Genomic DNA, 23,854 nt, shown 5'->3' on the forward strand with positions numbered 1-23,854 from the left:
AGAAAAAAAGCTCGTTATCTTTACAATCCATTAAACTCGAATAATCAACTATGTTTTGCCATTAGCCTAGCAAGTCTGTTACATCCTGAATTTACAGATAGCCAGGCTGTGGCGGAGGCTGAAAAAATACAGAGAAAAGCGGGCTTAGACGAACAGACTTCCGTCACTTTCAGTCATATTCGTGAATTTGAAAAAGTGGTACGTCGTAAAATTGTCATACTGTACAGTGAAGTGGGCCAATGACCCCTCTCACGGTTCGAGACGGATTACCCCAAATCAGAAAATCCGTTGTATCTGTATTTATCTCAGAATCATTACAGCGGTATCATTAACATTAAAGGTTTTTTGTCAAAACCGCACGTTTGTCACTACTGTTACCAAGGGTACGACAAACCCGACAGACACAAATGCGACGGCTATTGCTTGGTCTGTACACAAAACGGGTGTGTAAAAATAGAGGGGAAAACTGTGCTTTGCAGGGATTGCAACATGTGGTGTCGTTCTCCTGCATGTCTCCTCAGACACAGGGTAAAACACCGGGTTATGGAAAAACTCGTCAGCAACTGCGATCGGCGAAAGAAATGCCTTAAATGCAACCTATTTTACGATGTACCTGTGGCTACAGGTATCGCTAAACACACGTGCCCTAAGTTAAAATGTCAAATATGTAAAGAAGAGCCACCTCGCAGTGACTCAGAGACACCTGAAACACGACATCTTTGCTATATACAACCCCAACCACGTGAAGTAAACCACAATGATAATATCATATTCTATGATTTTGAGACGTTTGTCGATGACAATCACACTCACATTCCCTTTCTAGTCTGTACCAAAACGCTGCAAGGAGAAGAGTGGTGTGCTTTTGGACTGGATTGTGTTACAGTTTTCCTCAATCATTTCAGGAAACCTCGTTATCTTAAATCTACATTTATAGCCCACAATTCGAGAGGATTTGACGGTTACTTGATTCTGAGAGGCATGGTACGGCTGGGTATAGCACCCTTAATTATCATGCAGGGGAGTAAAGTTCTCTGTTTTAAAGACCCTGATTTTTTGCAAAAATACATTGACTCGCTTTCCTTCCTTACCATGCCGCTTAGCGCTATGCCAAAAGCGTTAGGACTCGGTGATTGCTGGTCCAAGGGGTATTTTCCTCACAAATTTAGTTCGGAGGAACATTTAAATTATGTCGGAAAATACCCCGCAATCAGCAATTACGGTGTAGAACGCATGACACCTGTTGAACGCACCAAGTTTGAGACGTGGTATCAAAATGAGAAAAGCGAGGTCTTTGATTTTCAAAAACAAGCGGTACACTACTGTAAAAACGACGTCAATGTTCTTCGTGAGGGTTGCATCAAATTTAGAGCCGAGTTTACGAGCGAGACGGGTGTTGACCCCTTCTCCCGTATCACCATAGCCTCGGCCTGCATGAAGGTGTTTGTGACTAATTTCCTCGAGCCGCGTTCTCTAGCCATACCTTCCCCGGATAACTACCGAGGGTTGTGTAAAAAATACTCACACACCAGCATCCAATGGTTAGAATGGGAGTCGCATCGTCGTGGTATTTTCATTCAGCATGCTTTAAACAAAGGCGAAAAACAGATGGGGGCATACTTTGTGGATGGGTTTGCTATAATCGGTGGCAAACCATTCGTCTGGGAATTTCAGGGGTGTTTTTATCACGGATGCCCGACGTGTTTCGAACCCGGTGCTGTATGCTCTTTGACAAACACACCGTTCGAGGAGTTGCACAAGGCTACCGAGAAAAAAATGAAAGCGTTAAAGCGTGACCACAAGGTCAACATCATCGTCATCAGAGAGCACGAGTGGAATGAAATGAAAAAATCAAACCCTAGGGTAATAGACTTTCTCAAAACACGCAATTACCCCGCACCTCTCATGCCTCGAGACGCTCTTTATGGAGGTAGGACAAGCGCCTTTTGCTTGAGGCACACGGCGGGTGAGAACCAGCGTGTATTGTATGAGGATGTCACCTCTCTCTACCCGTACGTCAACAGCGCATTTCCTTACCCCCTGGGTCATCCTGTCATCATCCACACGGATTTTGACGATGTTGGAAACTATTTCGGTCTGGTCAGAGCCGTTGTTCACCCTCCTCGAGGTCTCTATTTCCCTGTGCTACCCTACAGAACGGTCAAGGGTAAACTAGTGTTTACACTTTGCCGCACATGCGCAGAAAACAATAACCAGCAGGAACCCTGCGAACATGATGAGGAAGGAAGGGCATTGACGGGAGTCTGGGTCACGCTCGAATTCAACAAAGCTTTACAGTTGGGATACAGAGTCGGTAAGATTACGGAGGTGTGGCACTTTGAAGAACGGAGCGAAACCGTTTTTACGGGTTATGTTCAAACTTTCCTAAAGGGTAAGCAAGAAGCTTCAGGGTATCCCAAAGAAGCCGTCGATGCAGAAAGCAGGGAAAAGTACATTCGTGAATATCGTGAAAATCAGGGAATACAGCTGGATGCTGAAAAAATCGAACCCAACCCTGCCAAGAGACAAATGTCAAAACTCTGTTTAAACAGCCTTTGGGGAAAGTTTGCGGAGAGGTGCAATAGAACTCAGACCACCTTGGTGAGAAAAAGTGAAGTATTTTTCGACTTTGTATTTTCAGGAAAATATCAGGTTGAATATTTTTCCTTTCTCAACGAGCAAATTGCTATGGTGCAATGGCAATACAGTAAAAACAGCGTGGTGCTTCCCGGTAACACAAATAATGTATTTGTCGCTGCTTTTACCACCGCTTACGCACGTTTGAAAATGTACGGTTACCTAGAGGGGTTGCAAGAGAGAGTTCTTTACACAGACACCGATAGTTTAATCTACACGGTAAACGAGGGGGAAGTTTCTCTGGAGACGGGGTCCTATCTAGGCGATTTGATGGATGAGTTGGGAGGAGACAGCATTCACGAATTCGTCTCCGCCGGTCCAAAGAGTTATGCCTACCAAACCCTGCAGGGTAAAAAAACTGTGCTGCGTGCCAAAGGAATCACTCAAACCCGCGAGTGTTGTGAGAGGGTCAACTTTGACAGCGTTAAAGATTTGGTGGAGGGCTATCTGGAGGAAGACAAAACAGGTGCGATCTACACCCCTCATCACCAAATTGTTCGTGATAAAAGGGGGTTCCTTTTAAATAACTCGTCTTTCGAAAAAAAGTTTCGAGTGGTGTATGACAAAAGACGTCTCTTTCCCGACGGGAAAACTTTACCTTTCGGGTATTAGAGAGGAAATGGAAAAAATGGAACGAGTAGACTTTGATCCCAGATTTCATACACCTTTTTCATGCCTGGTTGTAGGACCTAGTGGTTGCGGAAAGACTTTTTTTGTAAAATGTGTATTGGAAAATTGTGAACACGTCATGAATTCTGTACCCGACAACATTGTGTGGATTTATACATCTTTCCAACCCATGTATGCTGAATTAAAAAAGATGAATAAAAAAATAAAATTTGTTGAAGGACTGCCTGATTCCTTTGAAGATGAAAACTTGTTTCCGGACGATCAGACCCATTTGGTGATTTTGGACGATGTTATTTTTCAAGCCTCAAATCACCCCGAAGTGGTTAAAATTTTCACGCAGTATAGACATCATAGAAATATGAGCGTTATGATGCTGACCCAGAATGTTTTTCATCAGGGAAAATTTTCACGCACCATTAGCTTAAACTGTAATTATATGATACTGTTTAAGAATCCGCGGGACAGATTGCAGATTAACGTGTTGGCACAGCAAATGTTCCCCGCACAAAAAAGTTTTTTCTTGGAAAGTTTTGCGGATGCTACTTTGGATGCTCATGGCTATTTATTGGTCGACCTGACACCTTTCTGTCCAGAACAATACAGAGTGAGGTCGGGCGTGCTTCCGCACCAGTGGCCCGTTGTCTACGTGCCAAAAACATAATGTCAAAGCGTGTAAAGAGGAACGGTCCCATGTTAAAAGCTCTGTACCATGCCACACCACAAAAACGTCGAGATATTCTGAGTCACGGCTCACCAGACTTTATCCAGACGCTGTGTGAAATTGCTTTAAACATTCTGAAGGGTAATGTGCCCTTATCACCGTCTCAATTTGCTCAGCTTAAAAAACAAAAGAAAATCATCCGACTGCTGGCTGATAAAAGGACTGGACTGAAACGCAAACGCCAGACTCTGATGAAACAGTCGGGCGGTTTTCTTCTACCCTTACTGGCCACCGTCGTACCGTTTATAGGGAATCTTATCGGTGGATTGAGCGGAAAAGGTTGAAGATGAAAAAGGCTCAAAAAATGTTTCTCCTATCCCCCCAACAATTAAATCGTCTGACTCGCCCGGAGCCGACCATCAGAGACTCGGCGGAGGATGATCTAGATGTTAAAATGAGAGCCGTCTTAAACGAACCCGGAATGAATCCTCATGAAAGAATAAAAATATACGATACCCTGCTGCAGAGATATCTCGGCCTGTTGAAGCAGGGGCAACGGGAGGAGAAAAGGATGACTCTGACTTTACTCAAGGATTTGCGGGGTGAACCATGGAATGACTCTGAGGATAAACCGGAGGATAAACCAGAGGATAAACCGATGGATAAACCGGAGGATAAACCTCGGAATACTGGCGGGGGGTCAAAGGATGTCACGATGATCGAAGTTCTGAAAATCCTCCCCCGACGCGACCGTAACAACGCCGAGTACATTATGAAAAAATTATCCGAGAATGATAAGGGGTGGACCTCTAAAGGAGAGTTTGTTCAAAACGGTACACCGGTGCAGGGATCTCATATGATCGATTTACTGAAACACCTGATGCAACGGTCCAAAAATCCACAGACCCGCACGCCTGAGGGTTGGAGAAAATTTTTAACAGCGTTGACGGAGCTAAATGTCCCCACATCGACCATTCATAACCCCAGAGCACGAGATCAATACAGACGTCTGAAAGCGGATGGAGAGTTTGAATCAGAATGGGTGGAAAAAGAAACATTTCTATCCCCCGAGAGGAAAAGAAGAGGTAGAAAAGTGACATTGTCCCCACATTGGTTAAACCTTGAATGAATGATGACAAAACTCTTGTTTCAATAAAATGTTTTTTTATTCATCAAACGCAGTGTGTACAGCATTTTCATTTCAACGGTTCAAAAAAGTTTCTAAACAACAGACGTCTTGTACGCCACAACGACTACTATTATTCTTATTCGTGCTAGTACAACATTGAATTTTTTTAACCAGGGTATATGCTTCAAGATCATTTTTTACTACATCATCTGTGTATAAAGACAAAACTTGTTCAAAAGACAGTCCGCAAAATCGATGGTGCAGATAATAAACGCAGTGTTGACCGCACACTGTGGACAAAGGGTGTTGAAGCTGTAGGTTGTGGTACAATATACAGTCAGAACGATTTTCCAAAAAGTTCAAGATGCTCCGAGGGTAGTAATCAAAATCGGGAGAAAATCCATAAGAATCAAAAAAAGTGGCGGTCCCATCTTCCTCCAGAGTCATCGATAACCAGTGCTCCCCCGGTCGATGTCCTTCGTGGGTGTTGACGATAAAGTAGGAGGGTGGGGTAAAGGAGCGAGTCAGTGAGGGGAGTTGGTCGGAGGCCCATACACCGCAGAAAACATTCCCCAACACTCGTCGCAGAAGCTTCTCCAGTTGATGGTTATTCATCTCCGTCGTCAATAATAATCCACCAGCACTTGTCGTTTGGAATCAATTTCCAAAATAGAATCGTAACATGCGTAAACCACAAGAGTGACCGTGTTGGGTAAGGGTACTCTGAATCTCATTTCCAACCTCAAAGTGCCATTAGAAACCCGAGACAATGCGTCGCTGTCCTCTCCCGGATTGAGATTGAACACAAACAGCGAATAACCCCGTTCAAAATCTTGTCTGTTGATGCACAGAGGTAAATCTTTCATATGCCTCCCTGTAGCGGTAAACATGTTGTAAAACTCTCTGACCGAAGCCCCCTGGTTAAATTGTGGTTGGAAAGCTTTGGAGGGAATTTGTTTTCCAGCGTGACAGAGGGTGATGTATTCTGCGTTAAAATGCTGGAAATTAAAGGGTGAGAGATCTCTTCTTCCTGTGAAAGCTTCATGATTTACCATACCCAAAACAATGTATTTAGGCATCGTGCCCAAAAACAAATTTTCTTGGGTGCATACTCTGGAATTTTCAGGGATAGAGTAGGTTTTCACGCTGACCCGTGACAAAGGGTAGAGTGCGTTTCCTTTGAGTAAGGCCGAGGCGTGCCCCAATCGTACGGCCGGCGAAACGGTGACCTTTTTTGTGAAGAGAGAGGCACCCAGCACTTTCAGACGGAAAGTACCGTCCGCAGCCCCTGTGAGACAAAAGGCGTCGCTGGCACGCGTGAGTTTGATCCTCAGATCCACCGAGTTGAGAAGGAGTCTCTCGCTGAAAAGAATGTCTGCGTGGAGGGGTCCTAGTAGCTGAACCTCTTTAGATTCAGCCGTGTAACCGGCTCTGATGTTGAGTCCTTTGTTTGGTCCGTTCGCTGTTTCTATAGAGTCTATTGAGCCGCCGGTGTCTTTGTGGAATAACCCGGCTGAGAATTGACTTCTGAGTGTGGCTTCAGAATAGTTTAGTAGCGTTTCAATTATCGCCCTGTATGGGTGTGTGGCGCTGGATTGAGAAATCAGTCTTTCCCCGAGCATAATGTCGCATTGGCTGAAGATGGTGTTTAGAGGATAATTGATGAGACCCACATTGGCGTCGTTTGGGATATTTGATCCATCGGCGCGGGTAATTTTAACCCGCAGGTAAAGTAATGTGTCATTCAGATCCAAGTACTTTTCACCTTCTCCCGGGATGAAAAATTCAATAGGACCCCCGTCAGTGATGGCGGATAGCGGTAGGACTTCTGTGTAGGATTTATCATCGATAGACATCTGAGTCATAGGAGCTGAAAATAAATCCAGCTCGGCCATCGTGCATTCGGCCGAATTTTGATGTAAAAGAGCCATCTTTTTTCTTTTTTTTTAAAAATATATCGTGTGAGGGAACGACGGTCCTTCTCTTTGAAAACCTTTTACCGACTGATTTTCTTCTCCCCAGATGACGGCGTTTTTTACCACTCGTTGAGAGACGTCGTCCCGGGGGTCTCTTTCGGGGTTGTCTAGCCAGGACCATTATTCCTCCTGATCCGTCTTGTACCCCACTACCCATTTTTCCAACGGCATGACTGAATACGTCGGAAGCGATATTTTTTGCCGCTGTTTTAAGATGAGGTTTGACCAGGGCAAAACCTCTTTTCACCAGAGGTGATACAAAACGAAACAACCTGGAAAACACGGAGCCTATCCCACGCCCGTACATCACAGGTGAACCTGTGAAACCGGGGAGGGAACCCCCCACTTGGCTTTCGTAATAACCCACTAAACGTAGAGGGTCGTGCATGGGTTGACTCATTCTCATTGTTGTTGGTTTTACTTTCTAACGGGTCTAAAGTGGAGCTTCGCGATGGTCTTTCCAAAGGTGAAGTCGACGTGTTTGTTCTGATCAGATTTAATCTCCACCCTGATGTTTTCAATGTGATTTTTCGAGACGGGTAAATAGTAGGCGGGGTTAAAACACTTGGTGACAATCTCACCGTAAGCTCCCTCTACACTCACGATTCTCAAAAGAGGAGCATAAGCGTCGCCTACTATCTGAGGTCGCACCACGTCACTGTAACAGTAGAGATGGTAGAAACCGGCGTTTATATCCGCGGGATAGGGGGCCGACCCACGGTCAAAGTTGATCCACTTTCCAGGTTTCACTCCCATGATGTAAGCCAGGGAAGGGGAAAAACGAAAATGAGTTTGACCCCCTGATTGATAGGAGATTCGCTTTTTAACATCGTCAAAGGCTATCCTCACATCGTTGTCAATTGTTTGTAAAGATTCATTCAGTTCATTTATGAATCGTGTAATGTTCTCATAACATCCCCCTCTCAATTCTTGACGGTAAACTATCCCCATTCCAGGATTGCTTTCAGGTCCCACCGGTGGAGGTCTCTTTAGCCATTCATAAAATGCTCCGTTAGAAACATTATACCATGAGCGAGGGTATGAAATCTCTGTTAAGGCCACCTCCCATGAGCCTGCTAAATCTATATGTTGACTTAAATCTATCTGGTAATGGGAACTTTTGTTTTCTTTAAATACGTTGAGGCTGGCGTTGGAGGGTAAGGTGAGGTAAAAACCCTCGTTGCAGGAATGATCCATAATGCTCGATGATCTTTAGACTGTGAGGCTCATCAAAGGCATCAGATTGTTTTATACATTTGTAAGGAGGTCAGCGTCCACCCAACTGTTGAATTTTTCGGGCCAGTTTTTCCAGTGCACTAGAACTTGTTTTTTGCCACCGACCGTACGTCGTTTTAGAATTTCCTCCACATGATAGCGCTTGTCCTCGCTCTCTTTTACTTTCTGCAACTCGGCTTCGTAAAAAGAACCCTCTATTATTTCACCGTCAAAATCTTTCAGTCTGTATGCCGGGGGAGATCGAGGGAGACGTCGTGTTATTGTAAACACCTCGTCTGTAAAACTCTGTTCATATTTTTTATCAAACACTCCTCTCACTTTGGATATTCTCACCATATCTCCCGTGGCAAATTTGTATTTGCGTTTGAATGCTGTGAATGAGCCGTAGAGATTCTCAAACACTTGAGGGGTATTTTCCAAAGTCACATCCACCGGTTTCATTTTAATACTGCTGTGATATCCGTGATTGTAGCTTTTTACCAAGTCTTGTAAGACGTCTAGGTAGCGCCTGGTGTTGTTGGCTGTAAAATATCTCCACATTCTCCCTTTCAGAGTACGATTAAATCTTTCAACCACCGAAGCTTTGAGATCGCTGGCCGTAGAAAAATGTACAATATTGTGTTTCTTCATCAGAGCTTGAAAACTCTTGTTAAAAAATTCTTTTCCCGCGTCGGTTTGGAGTTTGCGAGGAATCTGACTTTCCCCCAACACCGATTGAAACGATTCAACCACCTCCACGGACGTCTTTCTCCTCAAAACCCTCACATAGGCCTTCTTGGAAAATACATCTATGACCGTTAATAAATAATTATAACCGTCGTTATATTCAGCCAAGGCTTGCATGTCACAGAGGTCGGCTTGAAACTGGGTTAAAGGTCGCGGGACAAAGACTCTGTTTCTTGGAAAATGAATGCGAACCGGTTTATGGAGTGTATAGGCGTCCTGTCCCGTTAAATATTCTTGAACTTTTTCTTTTGTGACACGTTGCCCCGTTTCATCCTGCACAGCTCGACGGAGTCGATCTACCCCTCCAAAACTACCCGGGTGTGCGGGTGTATAGTTTGCTTTTTCCATAGCTTTCTCCATTGTGGAAAGACAAAGAGAAATGAACTCGTGTTGCTTGGTACACATTTCTTTTATTCATTCATGGAAACAACACAATGAATCTAAAACAGTTTGTTTTTATTCATTCATGGACACCACACAGCGAATCTAAAACAATTTTTCTATAAACTATAAACTATAATCAAGGTTTGATGTAAAACAGGTATACCGTAGGTGAATTTAATCGCTTCGTGCAGTTTTTGTAGTTCAAACAAAACGTTGACGGGGATGTCGCATCGTAGACGATACATCGACATATCAACAAACAGAGCATATAAAATGAACACGTGATAAGGAGAAGGTTGAAAAGACTTTTCTTTAGACCATTCCTTCAAAATTGTTTCAAAAATGTCAAAGTCAAAAGCATGAGAGACAACGGATTTCCAGGTAGCTTCCCAGGTAGGCTTAGAGCGGGCATAATCAAGAATAATTTGTAGTTTTTGAGGTTTGTCTCGTTTTAGAACATACGCTTCCATCGCGTCAATCAACGGGTAAATAACAGCGTGATTCTCGATAGAGTTTACAAGTTTTCTCCAATAATTACCCATCTTTTTTGTAATTATTCCAACACTCTGTCACCATATCCAGATGTCTCAAAATCGTTTCATCACCCCGTACCAACTCGTTGTACACGTCATCTATGGCCCACCAGACATTTCTCTCAGATTTCAGTTGAGACAGCAGAGAGTCGGTGTAGGATTCGACCCTTGAATCCTCAGCCTCGATGCGACGAAGCATCAGCAAGCGTTGAATGGCTTGAATGAATTTAGACGTACGCAGAGTCTTGATGAGTCCGTCGTAGTTGTACAGGAGAAAGTCCTCTTCATAGGGTTCCAGGCACGGGTGGTTTCTCTGGCTCGGATGGTTCACCCGACAACCGTAACATTCGCTCTGCCTGAACTGGCGGATGGCCTCGTTGAGGAGATGAAACACGGCCGTTTTCACCGTGCTGGTGAAAAGCAACCACTTCCCCCCATCGGTTTCATCATCGATGTGCAACGGGGGGTCCAAGAGTGACAGGGATGGTGACGGGGGTGGTGGCGGGGACGGCGGAGGTGTTATGATGATCAGGTCATTCTCCTTTTCCTCCTCCTTCCTATCGTCATCTGGCAAAGACTGCGTAGCGTTGTCGGTTTTCACCCCCCATCTGCAGAAACATCTGCCGAAGCGACACGTCTCATCGTCGCTCACCACCTCCGATCCAGCCGTCGTTTCAGGAGGGTTAAAGATCTCGGCCATGTTTGCTTCATCAGTCGTGTTTACGGATGGTTTGAAATCGTCCTGTGGTATAAGACGGGTCTTTACGCGTCTGATGGTCTTGTTTGCCATTTTCTTGTTTGAGATCCGTGCGTTCAAAAAAGGGAGCCAATATGGTCTGGTCGAAAAAAAAAATTGCAGGGTGGGGGTTGTTTTTATAGGGAGGGTCGAAAAAAAAAGTCTCGACCAATCAAACTAACGCTATGATTTTCAAAGGGTATTGGACGAGTCGGAGGAGGGGGTGTTTCCTTGAAGGTTATTGGTTGAAACTGAAGCGGGGGAGGTCCTTTCGTCCTCCGTCGGGGGTGTGGTCTCAAAGGACAACTTTCTTCTCGTCGTCAGCATGCTTTTCCATTGTCGACTGCTTCGGAACAAGTCGTTTATTTTCTCCTTCATCGACGCCATTTGCTCTCGCCATGCCACGATGGGTACGACCACCAACGGTGTAAACACCCCGCATTCATCGTTGAAAGACTCCAGGGAAAAGACATCGGGCTCGGTCCACTGAGCCGGATAGGTACCGGTGATTTTTGGAGCACGGAGACTGGCACGTAAAAACCAACGACCCGAGGCTGAAGATTTCGTCTCCCAGGTAGCGCTGAACAGAATTCTTCTCTCATTCAACTCATCCATCGTCGGGTAAGTAAACAAGCTTCCTTTTACGCGTTTATCCACCGGTGAAGGATCACGCCACAGGAAATCGGGCATTGCCAGTCTTAAAACTTCCCAATCCACGGTAGATAACGATGAAAATATCGAGAAAGGGCTTCCGTCTCTTCTTTCTTTTAGCTGAAATAAGCAGATATCACCCATTTCGTATCTGAATACAAATCCAAAAGATCCCTCCATCCCGTACGCTGCCAAGTCCCATTTCTCACGCAAAGACTCGGTCGGCGGCATCTGAATACGATTTAGAAACACTCGACTTTTTTGCGGAGCGTCAATGTAAGTTTTATTATTTTTATAAATCGAAACAGGCGTTTCACTAATCATGACCGAATCGAACAAAGTCTTTACGCTAACGTATAAAGCTCCAAATAATGACTAAGCCTTACACCGCCCTTTTGTACCCCTCCTCTGCGTGTGTGTGTGTGTGTGTGTGTATGTGTGTGTGTGTGAAGTGCGTGCGTGTCCACATCTCCACACGTAACATTCCCAGCCATCAATACATCGAAATCTGGAAGTTGTTTCAAACGATCGTAAACATTTAAACTATCAAATATATGGTCACATGCTGCTCAGATGACATTGCTTTCTTAAAAAAACTGAACCCTCCTCTGTTCCCTGTCAGGTCTTAACTCCACCCTCTTCCTGGTTTAACCACTCCCACCGCAGGTCTTAACTCTGCCCTCTTTCTGTTTAAAACTCCACCCTCTTCCTGGTTTAACCACTCCCACCGCAGGTCTTAACTCCACCCTCTTCCGGGTAAGCCACACCCACTTGACCTTGACATTTGAACCTGACCTTTGACTTTGACCTTTGACTTTGACCTTTAACCTTGACCCCTCATAAATCATTAACCTTTGAACTTGACCCCTCATAAATCATTGACCTTTGACCTTGAGGGTCATAAATCATTGATTTATGGGGGGTCATAAATCACTTTTGACTAAAGGTAGGGACTTAAATTCTCTGGGGACCCACGTTGCCTCTTCGGGCTGTGCCCGGCCGGGCCCCATGGGTACAGGCCCGGCCACCAGGCGCTCGCCATCGTGCCCCACCTCCGGGCCTGGCTCCAGAGGGGGGCCCCGGTGACCCGCGTCCGGGCGAGGGAAATCTGGATCCTTTGTTTTTACTTTTCATAGAGGTTTTCGAGCTGCTCTTTGTCTGGTCCCTCACCTAGGACCAGTTTGCCTTGGGAGACCCTACCAGGGGGCTTAAAGCCCCCGGACAACGTAGCTCCTAGGATCATTGGGACACGCAAACTCCTCTACCACGGTAAGGTGGCAGCTCAGAGAGGAGCTAAACAAGATATTGAAAGGATATATTTTCTTTGTGTGTCTTCATAAACTCAACAGTCCATTCATAGTTACGCAGATAGGCTGGAGGATGCCTGTGCTGCCTGACTGTATATCTAAACTGTGTAGGTGCTGGTTCTGGGTGATCATTGCCATCATCAAGATCAGGATCCAGGTCGTACTCGAGTGGTGGCAGTCGGTCTTGCTGTGCCATGGGATGGATCTTCTTGAAGAACGAACTGTTTCAAGCGATGGTATGGCCATTCCTTTCAGCTGTCACCAAGGAGCCTTTTACACTAGTGACTGTGAGTGATTCCTTGCTGTACGGTGTTGTGTACTTGTACTGTTTCCCTTGACAACAAAGCACAATGTCACCTGGCTTGATGTAAGATGGTGCTGCATGTCGTTGCTCGTCAGAACGGTACTTCATTTTGGCTTTTTCCTCAGTGTCCCCTTTTACGGACTTCTTTGTCAGCACTAATGGTTGCCGATCAGGCTGATGGTATCTTTGTGTTCATGCGTTGTTGGAACATCAACTCTGCTGGAGATCTTCCTGTCGTGCAGTGTGGTGTAGCTCGGTACTCACGTAAGAAGATGTTTATTTGTTGCTTCCATGGGATGACTTACATCGGAGCGATACGCATCACATTCCCAATCATACGCATGAATCTTCATGCTGTCGCATTTGCTTGTGACCACAGTGGTGTTATTTTTCTGTGATGGAATCCCATGTGTTAAGCAAAGTGGGAAAACTGTGAACCATTAAATGGAGATCCATTGTCTGTCTTCACAACACGTGGTATCCCAAATATTGAGAAGGGTATCAACACATTGGAGGAAATTTCATGTAGAATGTCCACTACTGGATACCGTGTGTAGTCATCTACAATCACCATCAGGTATTCCCCAGATGGAAGAGTTTCATAGAAATTTGCACTTACTGAATACCATGGTGACTCCGGTGGCTTGGGCATTTTCAGTGGCTCAGTCCTGGTGACTGGGGTGTTAGCCTGACAGGCTGGAAGGGTTTTGATGGTTGTCTTTGCTTGATGATCAATGCCTGAAAACCACACTTTTACTCTAAGCAGGACCTTTGTGATAGCAATGCATTGATGGCCTTTGTGAGCAAGTTCCAGGACATGGCGTTGTAGAGATGATAGAATTACAATCCTACAGCCTTTGAGTATGAGGTCCTCGCTTGCTGACAGTGTGAGTTAATTTCTGACATGTCTGTACTGCTGAAGTTTAACAGCATGCGGTACTTTGTCAGTGATTGTGTGCCATTAATTGTTCTTAATCTGTGCACCTACCTGTTGCAGAACGTCATTGTGACAGGTCTCCGACCCGAATCCTCTCCTGCGTCACAAAAACACAACACTCTGGCGCAGTGGTTACACTTATTTTAATGATTTCACGCTTCATATACCTTCACAGTTCCTTTTAAGCTTTTCAGCTCCGTCACCAAGTTGGTTGTTTTTTGTTTTACCTTCGTCTGTCAGTCTGCCACTCCTGCTGCCAACCCCGTCATGATATCCAGTGCTGCTGATAAAGGAACAGGTGATTGAATAACTCGTCACAGCTGAGGGATCCGCTCACCCGTTTGCTGCTTCGTGATCGGCTCCTGCACATGCCCCGCCCGCAGGGGACGCGTAGGACACGCCCCTCTTCACATGTCTCCACTGCCCGATTCAGGTCGGCAGCAGTCCGGCCGCGCCCACTCCCCCCACCCCCCACCCACCTTGGAGGGCCGAGAGAGAAAGTCGGCCACGGCCATCTGAGCACCCGGCCTGTGAAGCACCTGGAAGTTGTAAGGCTGTAGTGCCAGGTACCACCAGGTGATCCTTGCGTTGGTATCCCTCATGCGGTGGAGCCACTGGAGCGTTTTGTGGTCCGAGTAGAGACTAAAGGCGCGCCCCAACAGGCAGTAGCGGAGGACCCCGACCGCCCACCGGATGGCAAAGCACTCCCTCTCCACCGTGCTGTACCTTTTCCTCCCGGTCCGAGAGCTTCTGGCTGAGGTACAATAAGGGGCGGTCGACTCCCTCCACCTGCTGGGACAGTACCGCCCCCAGTCCCCGACCCGATGCGTCAGCCTGCAGACAAAAAAGGATTTCAAAGTTAGGCATGTGCAGCACCGGCTCCTCACAGAGTGCTTTCTTTACCTGGTCAAATCCCTGCTGGCAGTGCTCCGTCCACTGGACCAGTTCTGGAGCACCCTTTCGGGTGAGGTCAGTCAATGGCCCAGTAAAGTCCGCGACCCGAGGAAAAAACCGGCAGTAGTATCCCGCCAACCCCAAGAACTGGCTCACCTCCTTTTTAGTCTTGGGAGGTGAGCAGGCGGCGATCGCTGCTGTTTTATACACCTGCGGTCGCACCTGCCCTTCCCCAAAGTGGTACCCCTGATACTGTACCTCCCTCCGGCCAACCGCGCACTTTGCGGGGTTGGCGGTGAGCCCCGCCCGCCTCGGGGACTCGAGCACCGCCCCCACCCGCTGCATGTGTTGTTCCCAGCTGCCGCTCTCAATGTTGACATCATCCAGGTACGCAGCCGCGTATGTAGCGTGAGGCCGCAGTATACGGTCAATGAGACGCTGGAACGTGACAGGCGCACCAAACAAGCCGAACGGAAGTGTCACGAATTGGTACAACCTGTCCGGAGTGGAGAAAGCCGTTTTTTCCGGGATTCTGAAGAAAAGGGAATCTGCCAGTAGCCCTTGGTTAAATCCAGTTTGGTGAAAAATTTAGCAGTGCCCAGCCAATCCAGGAGCTCGTCAACCCGCATTGGGTATGCATCAAAACGTGACTGTTCATTCACCCTGCGGTAATCTACACAGAATCGCACGGTCCCATCCTTCTTCCCCACTAAAATATTGGGACTACACTATGCGCTGTGAGATTTTTCTATCACCCCCATTTCAAGCATGGTTTTGCGCTTGTTTTCGGGAAGCCTATATGGCCGAGACCGCACCGTAAACCCGGGCTAGTCTCAATTTGATGTCGGATGAGATTCGTGCGGCTGGGCCGCGGTGAGAACACGTCAGCATAGCGCCGCTGTAACTCAGCTACCTCCGCTCGTTGGGCCAATGTGAGCTGGTCGTCACCGAAAAGCGGAGGGATTGGTCCAGAGCGCTGGACCTCTGGCCCCAACTCCTCTTCCTCCTTTACTACTGTCGCCATGGAAACAGGCTCTGCCTGCCTCCATGCCTTCAGTAGGTTAATGTGGTACAGCTGCGTATCCCCCCCGTCGGTCCGAGTGGCGAACTTTGTAATCCACAAGACTCACTTGTCGCGTGACCTCAAAAGGTCCTTGCCACTTTGGAAGTAATTTAGAGCTTGAAGTTGGAAGCAATACAAGGACTTTTTCTCCCGGTGTGAATTTACGCAGTTGGGTTCCCCGGTTGTACGTGCGCCGCTGACACTCTTGGGCACGGAGCAAATTCTTGCGTGACAAGCGCCCCACCTGGTGGAGTTTTGCTCGCATGTCAAGGAGATGCTGTATTTAATTTTTGCTGGAGCTTGGACCCTCCTCCCAGCTTTCTTTAGAGACGTCCAAGACTCCGCGAGGCCTCCGGCCGAACAATAACTCAAACGGTGCAAAACCAAGCGAGGCCTGGGGTACCTCCCGCATCGCAAACATGAGGGGATCCAACCACTAATCCCAATTCTGTTTGTCCTCGTGCATAAATTTACGGATCATTGCTTTCAGCGTTTTATTCAACCGCTCCAACAGCCCATTCGTTTGTGGATGATACACGCTGGTGCGGATCACCTTAATCTCCAATAATCTGTTCAGAACTTTTATGGTGTGCGACATAAAGGACGTGCCCTGGTCAGTCAGAATCTCTTTCGGGATTCCAACTCGGGAGATGACCTGAAACAGTGCTTGCGCAACACTTTTGGTGGAAATGGAGCGCAAAGGCACTGCCTCGGGATACCGCGTTGTGTAATCCACCAGGACTAACACAAAGCGATATCCCCGTGTACTCGGGTGAAATGGTCCGATGAGGTCCATGCCAATTTTCTTGAATGGAACCTCTATGAGCGGCAATGGGTTTAACGGTGCCCGTGGGGTGGCCGCTGGATTCACCAGTTGTTATTCCGGACAGGCGGCGCACCATCGCTGCACACCCGCCCGGTGGCCTGGCCAATGAATCGGACCATGACCTGGTTAAGTGTCTTGTCATACCCCGAATGTCTAGCCATTGGGTTCATGTGCGCCGCCTGGAAAATCATTTACCGGCGGCATTTTGGCACCAACAACTGGGTGCATTCCTCCCCGGTTTGCGTGTCACGGCCCACTTCGTAAAGTCTATCCCTAATCACTGAAAAATGTGGGAATACCCGCGCTTTTCCCGGGCACACCGGCTGACTGTCAATAATGTCGACCTGGTCCCAGGCCTCACGCAAAGTTTCATCGTAGGACTGCTCGAGGGGAATGTCCTCCGTAAGTGGCCATCGAGGCGCCGGGGGGGCCTCCCGCTAAGTCCCCGCCGGTTCCCGCTCAGCATTCCCGGATGAAGTCGCGTCGCCGCTAAGAACAGCGCTAATACCCCCCTTGCCTACTGTCCGTATACGCACCCCCACACAGCGTCAATATGAGATTAAACCCCGGCCAATTCGTGCCTAAAACTACGGGGTGTGTGAGTTGCGCACTTACGGCAACTTAAACTCTATGCTTTTGTTTGCCATATACAATTTCCACTGGTACAATAGGGTATTCGTGTGCGTTCCGAGGAATACACTTAATTTTCACCCGTGTTGCCTGCCTCAAAACCCCGTGCCGAACCAGATTTTGGTGGATCAGGGACTGCTTACAGCCCGAATCCACCATCGCCTGGTGTGTACTCCCTTGTACCCTTACTGGGACATAGTACGTCTCTCCCAGATCGGGGGCAGGTGCTGGAGGTCCGACAACCCGCATCACCTGCCCCATTTCCATCATGGAGCACTCCCGGCGCACGGAACCGGGCTGTCCGCACCTCCAACATACCGGCCCTGGCAGTTGAGGTGCCATTTTCGAGGGAAGCCCCCTCTCTGCCGTGCTGGTAACCTGGGACATGTAAGCAACACTGTGGTTATATCCCTGTGTCCCCCCTTTGTGGTGTGTGTGGGTGTGTGTATTTCTCTGTGTGCCCGTAGGGGAAACCTGTTAATCATGCCCGTGGGACTTGATCCTTTCCACCCCCACCCCATCGCGGGGTGAGTCGACGGCGGGGCGCTGATGTGGGTCCCGCAGCCGTCCACGGTGCTGCCTCCTGCCGAACCGCCAGGTGTTCCTCCGTTAGCCTCACTGCGGCCTTGACATTCGGAGGGCTGTGGTACCTCACGCAAGCTGACATCCTGGTTGGGATGGCGTCCAGGAACTGCTCCAGTATGATGGCCTCTAGCCTTTTTTGGTCCTGCCCGCTGGGCTGGAGCCACCGGGTCGCTGCGTCCCTCGGCTGGTACGCAAACACGAAAGGCCAGCCGTCTAGCTCCAGCTTCATCGCCATATATCTTCGGCGGTGGTCTTCCGAGCTGCTGCCGACTCGGTCCAGGATGGCATGCCGGAGGTTGGCATACTGTAGGCGGGCGGCTGCCGGGAGACTCAACCCCGCCCGCTGTGCCTCCCCCACCAGGAGCGACAGCAGCTTCGCGCCCCATTCTTCCTCCGGCCATAGACTTGCTGCTGCTGTCACCTCAAAGACATCCAGGAATGTCTGGGGATCCTTTCCTTTCACCATGTGCTTCATGGTCGACCCCTTTTCCCGTTGTCTATGTTCTGTCCATCAGAGTTTTCAGAACTTGAGTCTGTTGCTGGCTTGCCGCTGACACCTGGGCCAACACTTGTCCAAGTGCCTCCAGGGGAGTTGGTGCCGACATTTTTTCGCAAGTTCTTCCGCGTTGGGTGCCACTGTGACAGGTCTCAGACCCGGATCCTGTCCTGCGTCACGGAAACACCACACTCTGGCGCAGTGGTTACACTTCTTTTAATGATTTCACACTTCACCTTCACAGTTTCTTTTAAGCTTTTCAGCCCCATCACCAAGTTCGTTTTTTTTTGTTTTTCCGTCTGTCAGTCTGCCACGCCTGCTGCCAATCCTGTCATGATGTCCAGTGCTGCTGATAAAGGAACAGGTGATAAGATAACTCGTCCCAGCTGAGGTATCCGCTCACCCGTTTGCTGCTTCGTGACCGGCTCCTGCACATGCGCCGCCCATAGGGGATGCGTAGGACATGCCCCCACTCCACAGTCAGTGTCTTTGCTTTGATGTGGACCAGCATCATTGCCTTGGGCATAGCCAACTGCGATATGAAGTTCACATATTCCTCTGGAATCTTGGAAGCTGTCGTGCTTCCGGAATTCTGAGCTGAGACATGTATTCAGCAGGATTGTCGGCTCCCTTCCTGTAGACAATCTTAAAGTCGTAGGGTTGAAGTCGAAGTCCCCATCGCTCTATCCGGGCAGGTGGCGTTGACTTTGGGTTGTTCCATATCAGCTCCAACGATTTGTGGTCAGTCACAAGGGTAAACTGATTACCGTAGAGGTATAGGTGTAAATGCTCACAGCTCCAGATGATCACTAGGGCCTATCGTTCTGTCTGCGAGTAGCACCTTTTGACCTCAGTCAGTGACCGACATGCTTCTCTCCCTTGTCTGTCTGAAAAAGAATCACACCCAAACCACAAGGGCTGGCGTCCACAACAAGTTCAGTGTCCTTTTTCGGATCAAAGTAGGACATGGTAGTGTCGCTGGTGAGGCTCTCCTTGAGCGCTTGTAGCGCAGCTGAATGCTCAGCACACCAAGTCCAAGGTGATGCTTTCTTGGTGAGCTCTCTGAGCAGTGCTGTGATGGTAGAGAAGTCTTTAATAAACCTGGAGCAATAGTTTGCCATTCCGCGAAGGCTTCTGATCTCCGCAGGGTCTTTGGGCTCTAATGCTCGATGTATGGTTGCCACTTTGCGAGGGTCAGCTGAGATGCCGCCAGCTGAGAAGATTAAAGGCCTACTGAAATGAGATTTTCTTATTTAAACGAGGATAGCAGGTCCATTCTATGTGTCATACTTGATCATTTCACGATATTGCCATATTTTTGCTGAAAGGATTTAGTAGAGAACATCGACGATAAAGTTCGCAACTTTTGGTCGCTAATGAAAAAGCTTTGCCTTTACCGGAAGTAGCAGACGATGTGCGCGTGACGTCACGGGTTGTAGGGCTCCTCACATAATAGCCAGCAGCAGCTAGATCTATTGGGACCGAGAAAGCGACAACTCCCCCATTAATTTGAGTGAGGATGAAAGATTCGTGGACGAGGAAATTAAGAGTGAAAGACTAGAAGAAAAAAAAAAAGTAAAAAAAAAAAAGGCGAGGGCAGTGAGAGTGATTCAGATTTTTTTAGACACATTTACTAGCATACTTCTGGAAAATCCCTTATCTGCTATTGTGTTGCTAGTGTTTTAGTGAGATTAAATAGTACCTGAAGTTGGAGGCGTGTGGCCAAAGAGTCTCTGAGGGCAGTCACGGCAGCTGCAGGAGGATGCAGGCTCCGCTGATGTCTCCCAGCTACCAAAACATGTGCCTAAACACACATGAAACAGAGACTTAAATAAAAGCTGTGGCATGGAAAAAGAACACTTACTTGGTCAGAACGTGACGCAAACAATTAAACCAGAACGAGTGATCAACAAAGGTAGACTTAAATAGTCGTCTCTTGATTAGACGCAAGTGTGTCCCAAACAACAGAGGCAGGTGAAAATCATAAGTAACCATGGTGACCAAAACAAACTCTCAGGTGCACAAACAAGAACGAAAGGAGTCCAAAACTAACAGAAAACACAAAAACATGATCCTCACCACTCATGACAGCCAAAGCTTAGTCTTTTATACCGTCTCAGGTCTAGGTGAGTTGTAAAGGTGGTAATGTAACGGCTATCCGGATGGAGCTCTAGCTGATGGTAGCCTTTGTTGAGGTCTTATTTGAAAGATACATGCACCGTTTAGCTCAAGGATAACTTTGTCCATCGTGGGCGTGAGGTGATGTTCACGTTGTATTGTCACATTTGATTTTCACATGTCAACACAGATCCTTACTTGATCTGGGTCTTTAGGCTTCGGTGGGGTAACTATTGGAGAAACCCAAGGTGTTGGTCTTTCAAATATGTCGTCCTCTTTCAGGGTTCCTAATTCCTTTTCGACCTTCTGTCAGATGTGGAATGGCACCCTTCTGTGTACATCTGGATTAATGTATAGCTTCACACTAAAAATCCTTCACCTCGCCTATCCCAGTGAACAGTTCTGGGTAAATTTCAATCAGGTGATCTGACACACTCCTGATTGTGAGGTCCACAGCATTTACAATATGTATTAAATCAATCTTGCTAGCTGTGTCATAGCTCAAAAGGGAGTGTCCATTGCCCTTCAGCCCATAAAAAGGTGTGTGCATGCTTTTGCCCTTCACTTTCACACAGCACTCAAAAACACCAATATTGACAAAGCATGTATGGACCCATTTGAAACAATCTTGATTTTGGCGGCCCTCATTTCTGGCTGTGGCTTGAGCATATTGTACAAACCCCGTTTCCATATGAGTTGGGAAATTGTGTTAGATGTAAATATGAACGGAATTCAATGATTTGCAAATCATTTTCAACCCATATTCAGTTGAATATGCTACGAAGACAACATATTTGATGTTCAAACTGATAAACATTTTTTTTTGCAAATAATCTTTAATTTTAGAATTTGATGCCAGCAACACGTGAAAAAGAAGTTGGGAAAGGTGGCAATAAATACTAATAAAGTTGAGGAATTCTCATCAAACACTTATTTGGAAAATCCCACACGTGTGCAGGCTAATTGGGAACGGGTGGATACGATGATTGGGTATAAAATTAGCTTTCAAAAAAATAATCAATATTTCACAAGAAAGGATGGGGCGAGGTTCACTCCTTTGTCCACAACTGCGTGACCAAATAGTCAAACAGTTTAAGAACAAAGTTTCTCAAAGTGCAAGTGCAAGAAATTTAGGGATTTCATAATCTACGGTCCATAATATCATCAAAGGGTTCAGAGAATCTGGAGAAATCACTCCACGTAAGCGGCATGGCCGGAAACCAACATTGAATGACCGTGACCTTCGATCCCTCAGACGGCACTGTATCTAAAACCAGCATCTAACTCTAAAGGATATCACCACATGCACTCAGGAACACTTCAGAAAACCACTGTCACTAAATACAGTTCGTCGCTTCATCTGTAAGTGCAAGTTAAAGCTCTACTAAGCAAAGCGAAAGCCATTTATCAACAACATCCAGAAACGCCGCCGGCTTCTCTGGGCCCAAGATCATCTAAGATGGACTGATGCAAAGTGGAAAAGTGTTCTGTGGTCTGACGAGTCCACATTTCAAATTGTTTTTGGAAATATTCCACATTGTGTCATCCGGACCAAAGGGGAAGCGAACCATCCAGACTGTTATCGACGCAAAGTACAAAAGCCAGCATCTGTGATGGTACGGGGGTGCATTAGTGCCCAAGGCATGTGTAACTTACACATCTGTGAAGGCACCATTAATGCTGAAAGGTACATACAGGTTTTGGAACAACATATGCTGCCATCTAAGCACCGTCTTTTTCATGGACGCCCCTGCTTATTTCAGCAAGACAATGCAAAGCCACATTCAGCAAGTGTTACAACAGCATGGCTTCGTAAAAAACGAGTGCGGGAACTTTCCTGACCCGCGTGCAGTCCAGACCTGTCTCCCATCAAAAATGTGTGGCACATTATGAAGCGTAAAATACGACAGCGGACACCCTGGACTGTTGAACGACTGAAGCTCTACATAAAACAACAATGGGAAAGAATTCCAATTTCTAAGCTTCAACAATTAGTTTCATCATTTCCCAAACGTTTTTTGAGTGTTGGTAAAAGAAAAGGTGATGTAACAGTGGTGAAATTGACCTTTCCCAACTACGTTGACACGTGTTGCAGCCATGAAATTCGAAGTTAATTATTATTTTGAAAAAAAAAAAATTAAGTTTATGAGTTTGAACATCAAATATCTTGTCTTTGTAGTGCATTCAATTGAAAATGGGTTGAAAAGGATTTGCAAATCATTGTATTCCGTTTATATTTAAATCTAACACAATTTCCCAACTCATATGGAAACAGAGTTTGTATATGTTTTCACTAATAATGTTAACTGCGGCTTCAGAATCAATAAACATTTCAACTTGCACATCATTGAGCAGTATGGGTTTTCTGGGGTGTTTTGGGCAGGCTTCACTATTTACTGAAAATACATATTGATCATCTCTGCTTGATGAATCCCTGCATGTACCACAGTCTGATGCAGTCACTCGATTTACACGTCTTGTGTTTTCCTGTTGTCCAAATATGGTGTCTCTATCGTGATCATGACATATCTTTCTGTCTTGAGTGTTGCGATCTGCTGCTCAGATCTTCACATGTTTGTTAATTCCATTTTTGTTTCATTCTCAGTCTGACCCGTTTATTTCCTGTTTTGCCCATCACTCTGGTTACTCATTAGTTCACCTGCTACACTCGTACCGCACACCTGCTTCAGCTAATCACCCTCCTTTATAAGCCAGCCTTTTCTGTTCAGTCTTCCTCGGATCCTAATTTGCCCACGCGCAACAGTGACGACTCTCGACCTTCATCTTTGTATGTATATTCTCGCTAGCTTTTACGCTAAGCCATTTGTTTATTCCAGCTCACATGCTGAGGAATTGTTTTTCTGTTTTTGGTTTGCCTTCTCTTTACAGCAGTGTTTTTGTTCCTAGCCTTTTATTATTTAATAAATCCATTTATAACTTACCTTGTTGTGTTCATCGCTTCGACGCATCCCCGGAAGAACCAATCCGGCATTACAATGCCACACAAGCGTCACAGTAGGATCCGAGCATCAAAATGTTTTTCCGCGTCGAAACCACGGGAGGAACCCTTCGACTTGGGTTTGTGGTTGGAGCTCGTGGCTTGGGAGCAGGAAAGACTTGACTGTGGGCCTGAAGTCCCCTCCGAAGCCGTTCGCGCTGCCCCGAAGAGGCGGGGGGTCCAGTGGAGAGGTCCCCCGCACGGCAGTAATGTTCCAGCACCACTTATTCCTCCCCATGGACACAGCAAGTTTCACCCCGTCCAGGATTCACCCGTCATTACCGGTAATCCTGCTTGTTTTTTTTCAAATCATTCCTTAAGCTGCCATGACACTTTTTCTGACACAAGCGATGACGTCAATTGGGGAACGCCCACCGGTGACGCAACACCGGCCTCT

General features: G+C 46.9%; 2 protein-coding genes across 8 annotated transcripts in view; both read left to right on the forward strand.

Moving 5' to 3' along the window:
• Positions 1 to 3,479, forward strand: part of LOC133564414 (uncharacterized) — a 5,733-nt gene extending 2,254 nt beyond the window's left edge. For both annotated transcript variants that reach the window (XM_061918728.1, XM_061918729.1), the window contains one exon: positions 1 to 3,479. This exon is cut by the window's left edge and continues 894 nt beyond it. In XM_061918728.1, coding sequence (XP_061774712.1) covers positions 490 to 3,249 — 2,760 coding nt within the window. In that variant the 5' untranslated portion in view covers positions 1 to 489 and the 3' untranslated portion in view covers positions 3,250 to 3,479.
• The window catches only part of LOC133564415 (uncharacterized), a 211,266-nt gene that overhangs the window by 20,221 nt on the left and 167,191 nt on the right, over positions 1 to 23,854 (forward strand). The gene's annotated exons all lie outside the window — the stretch shown is intronic.

Source organism: Nerophis ophidion, linkage group LG13 (assembly GCF_033978795.1).
Source record: "Nerophis ophidion isolate RoL-2023_Sa linkage group LG13, RoL_Noph_v1.0, whole genome shotgun sequence".
NCBI classification, from domain to species: Eukaryota; Metazoa; Chordata; class Actinopteri; order Syngnathiformes; family Syngnathidae; genus Nerophis; species Nerophis ophidion.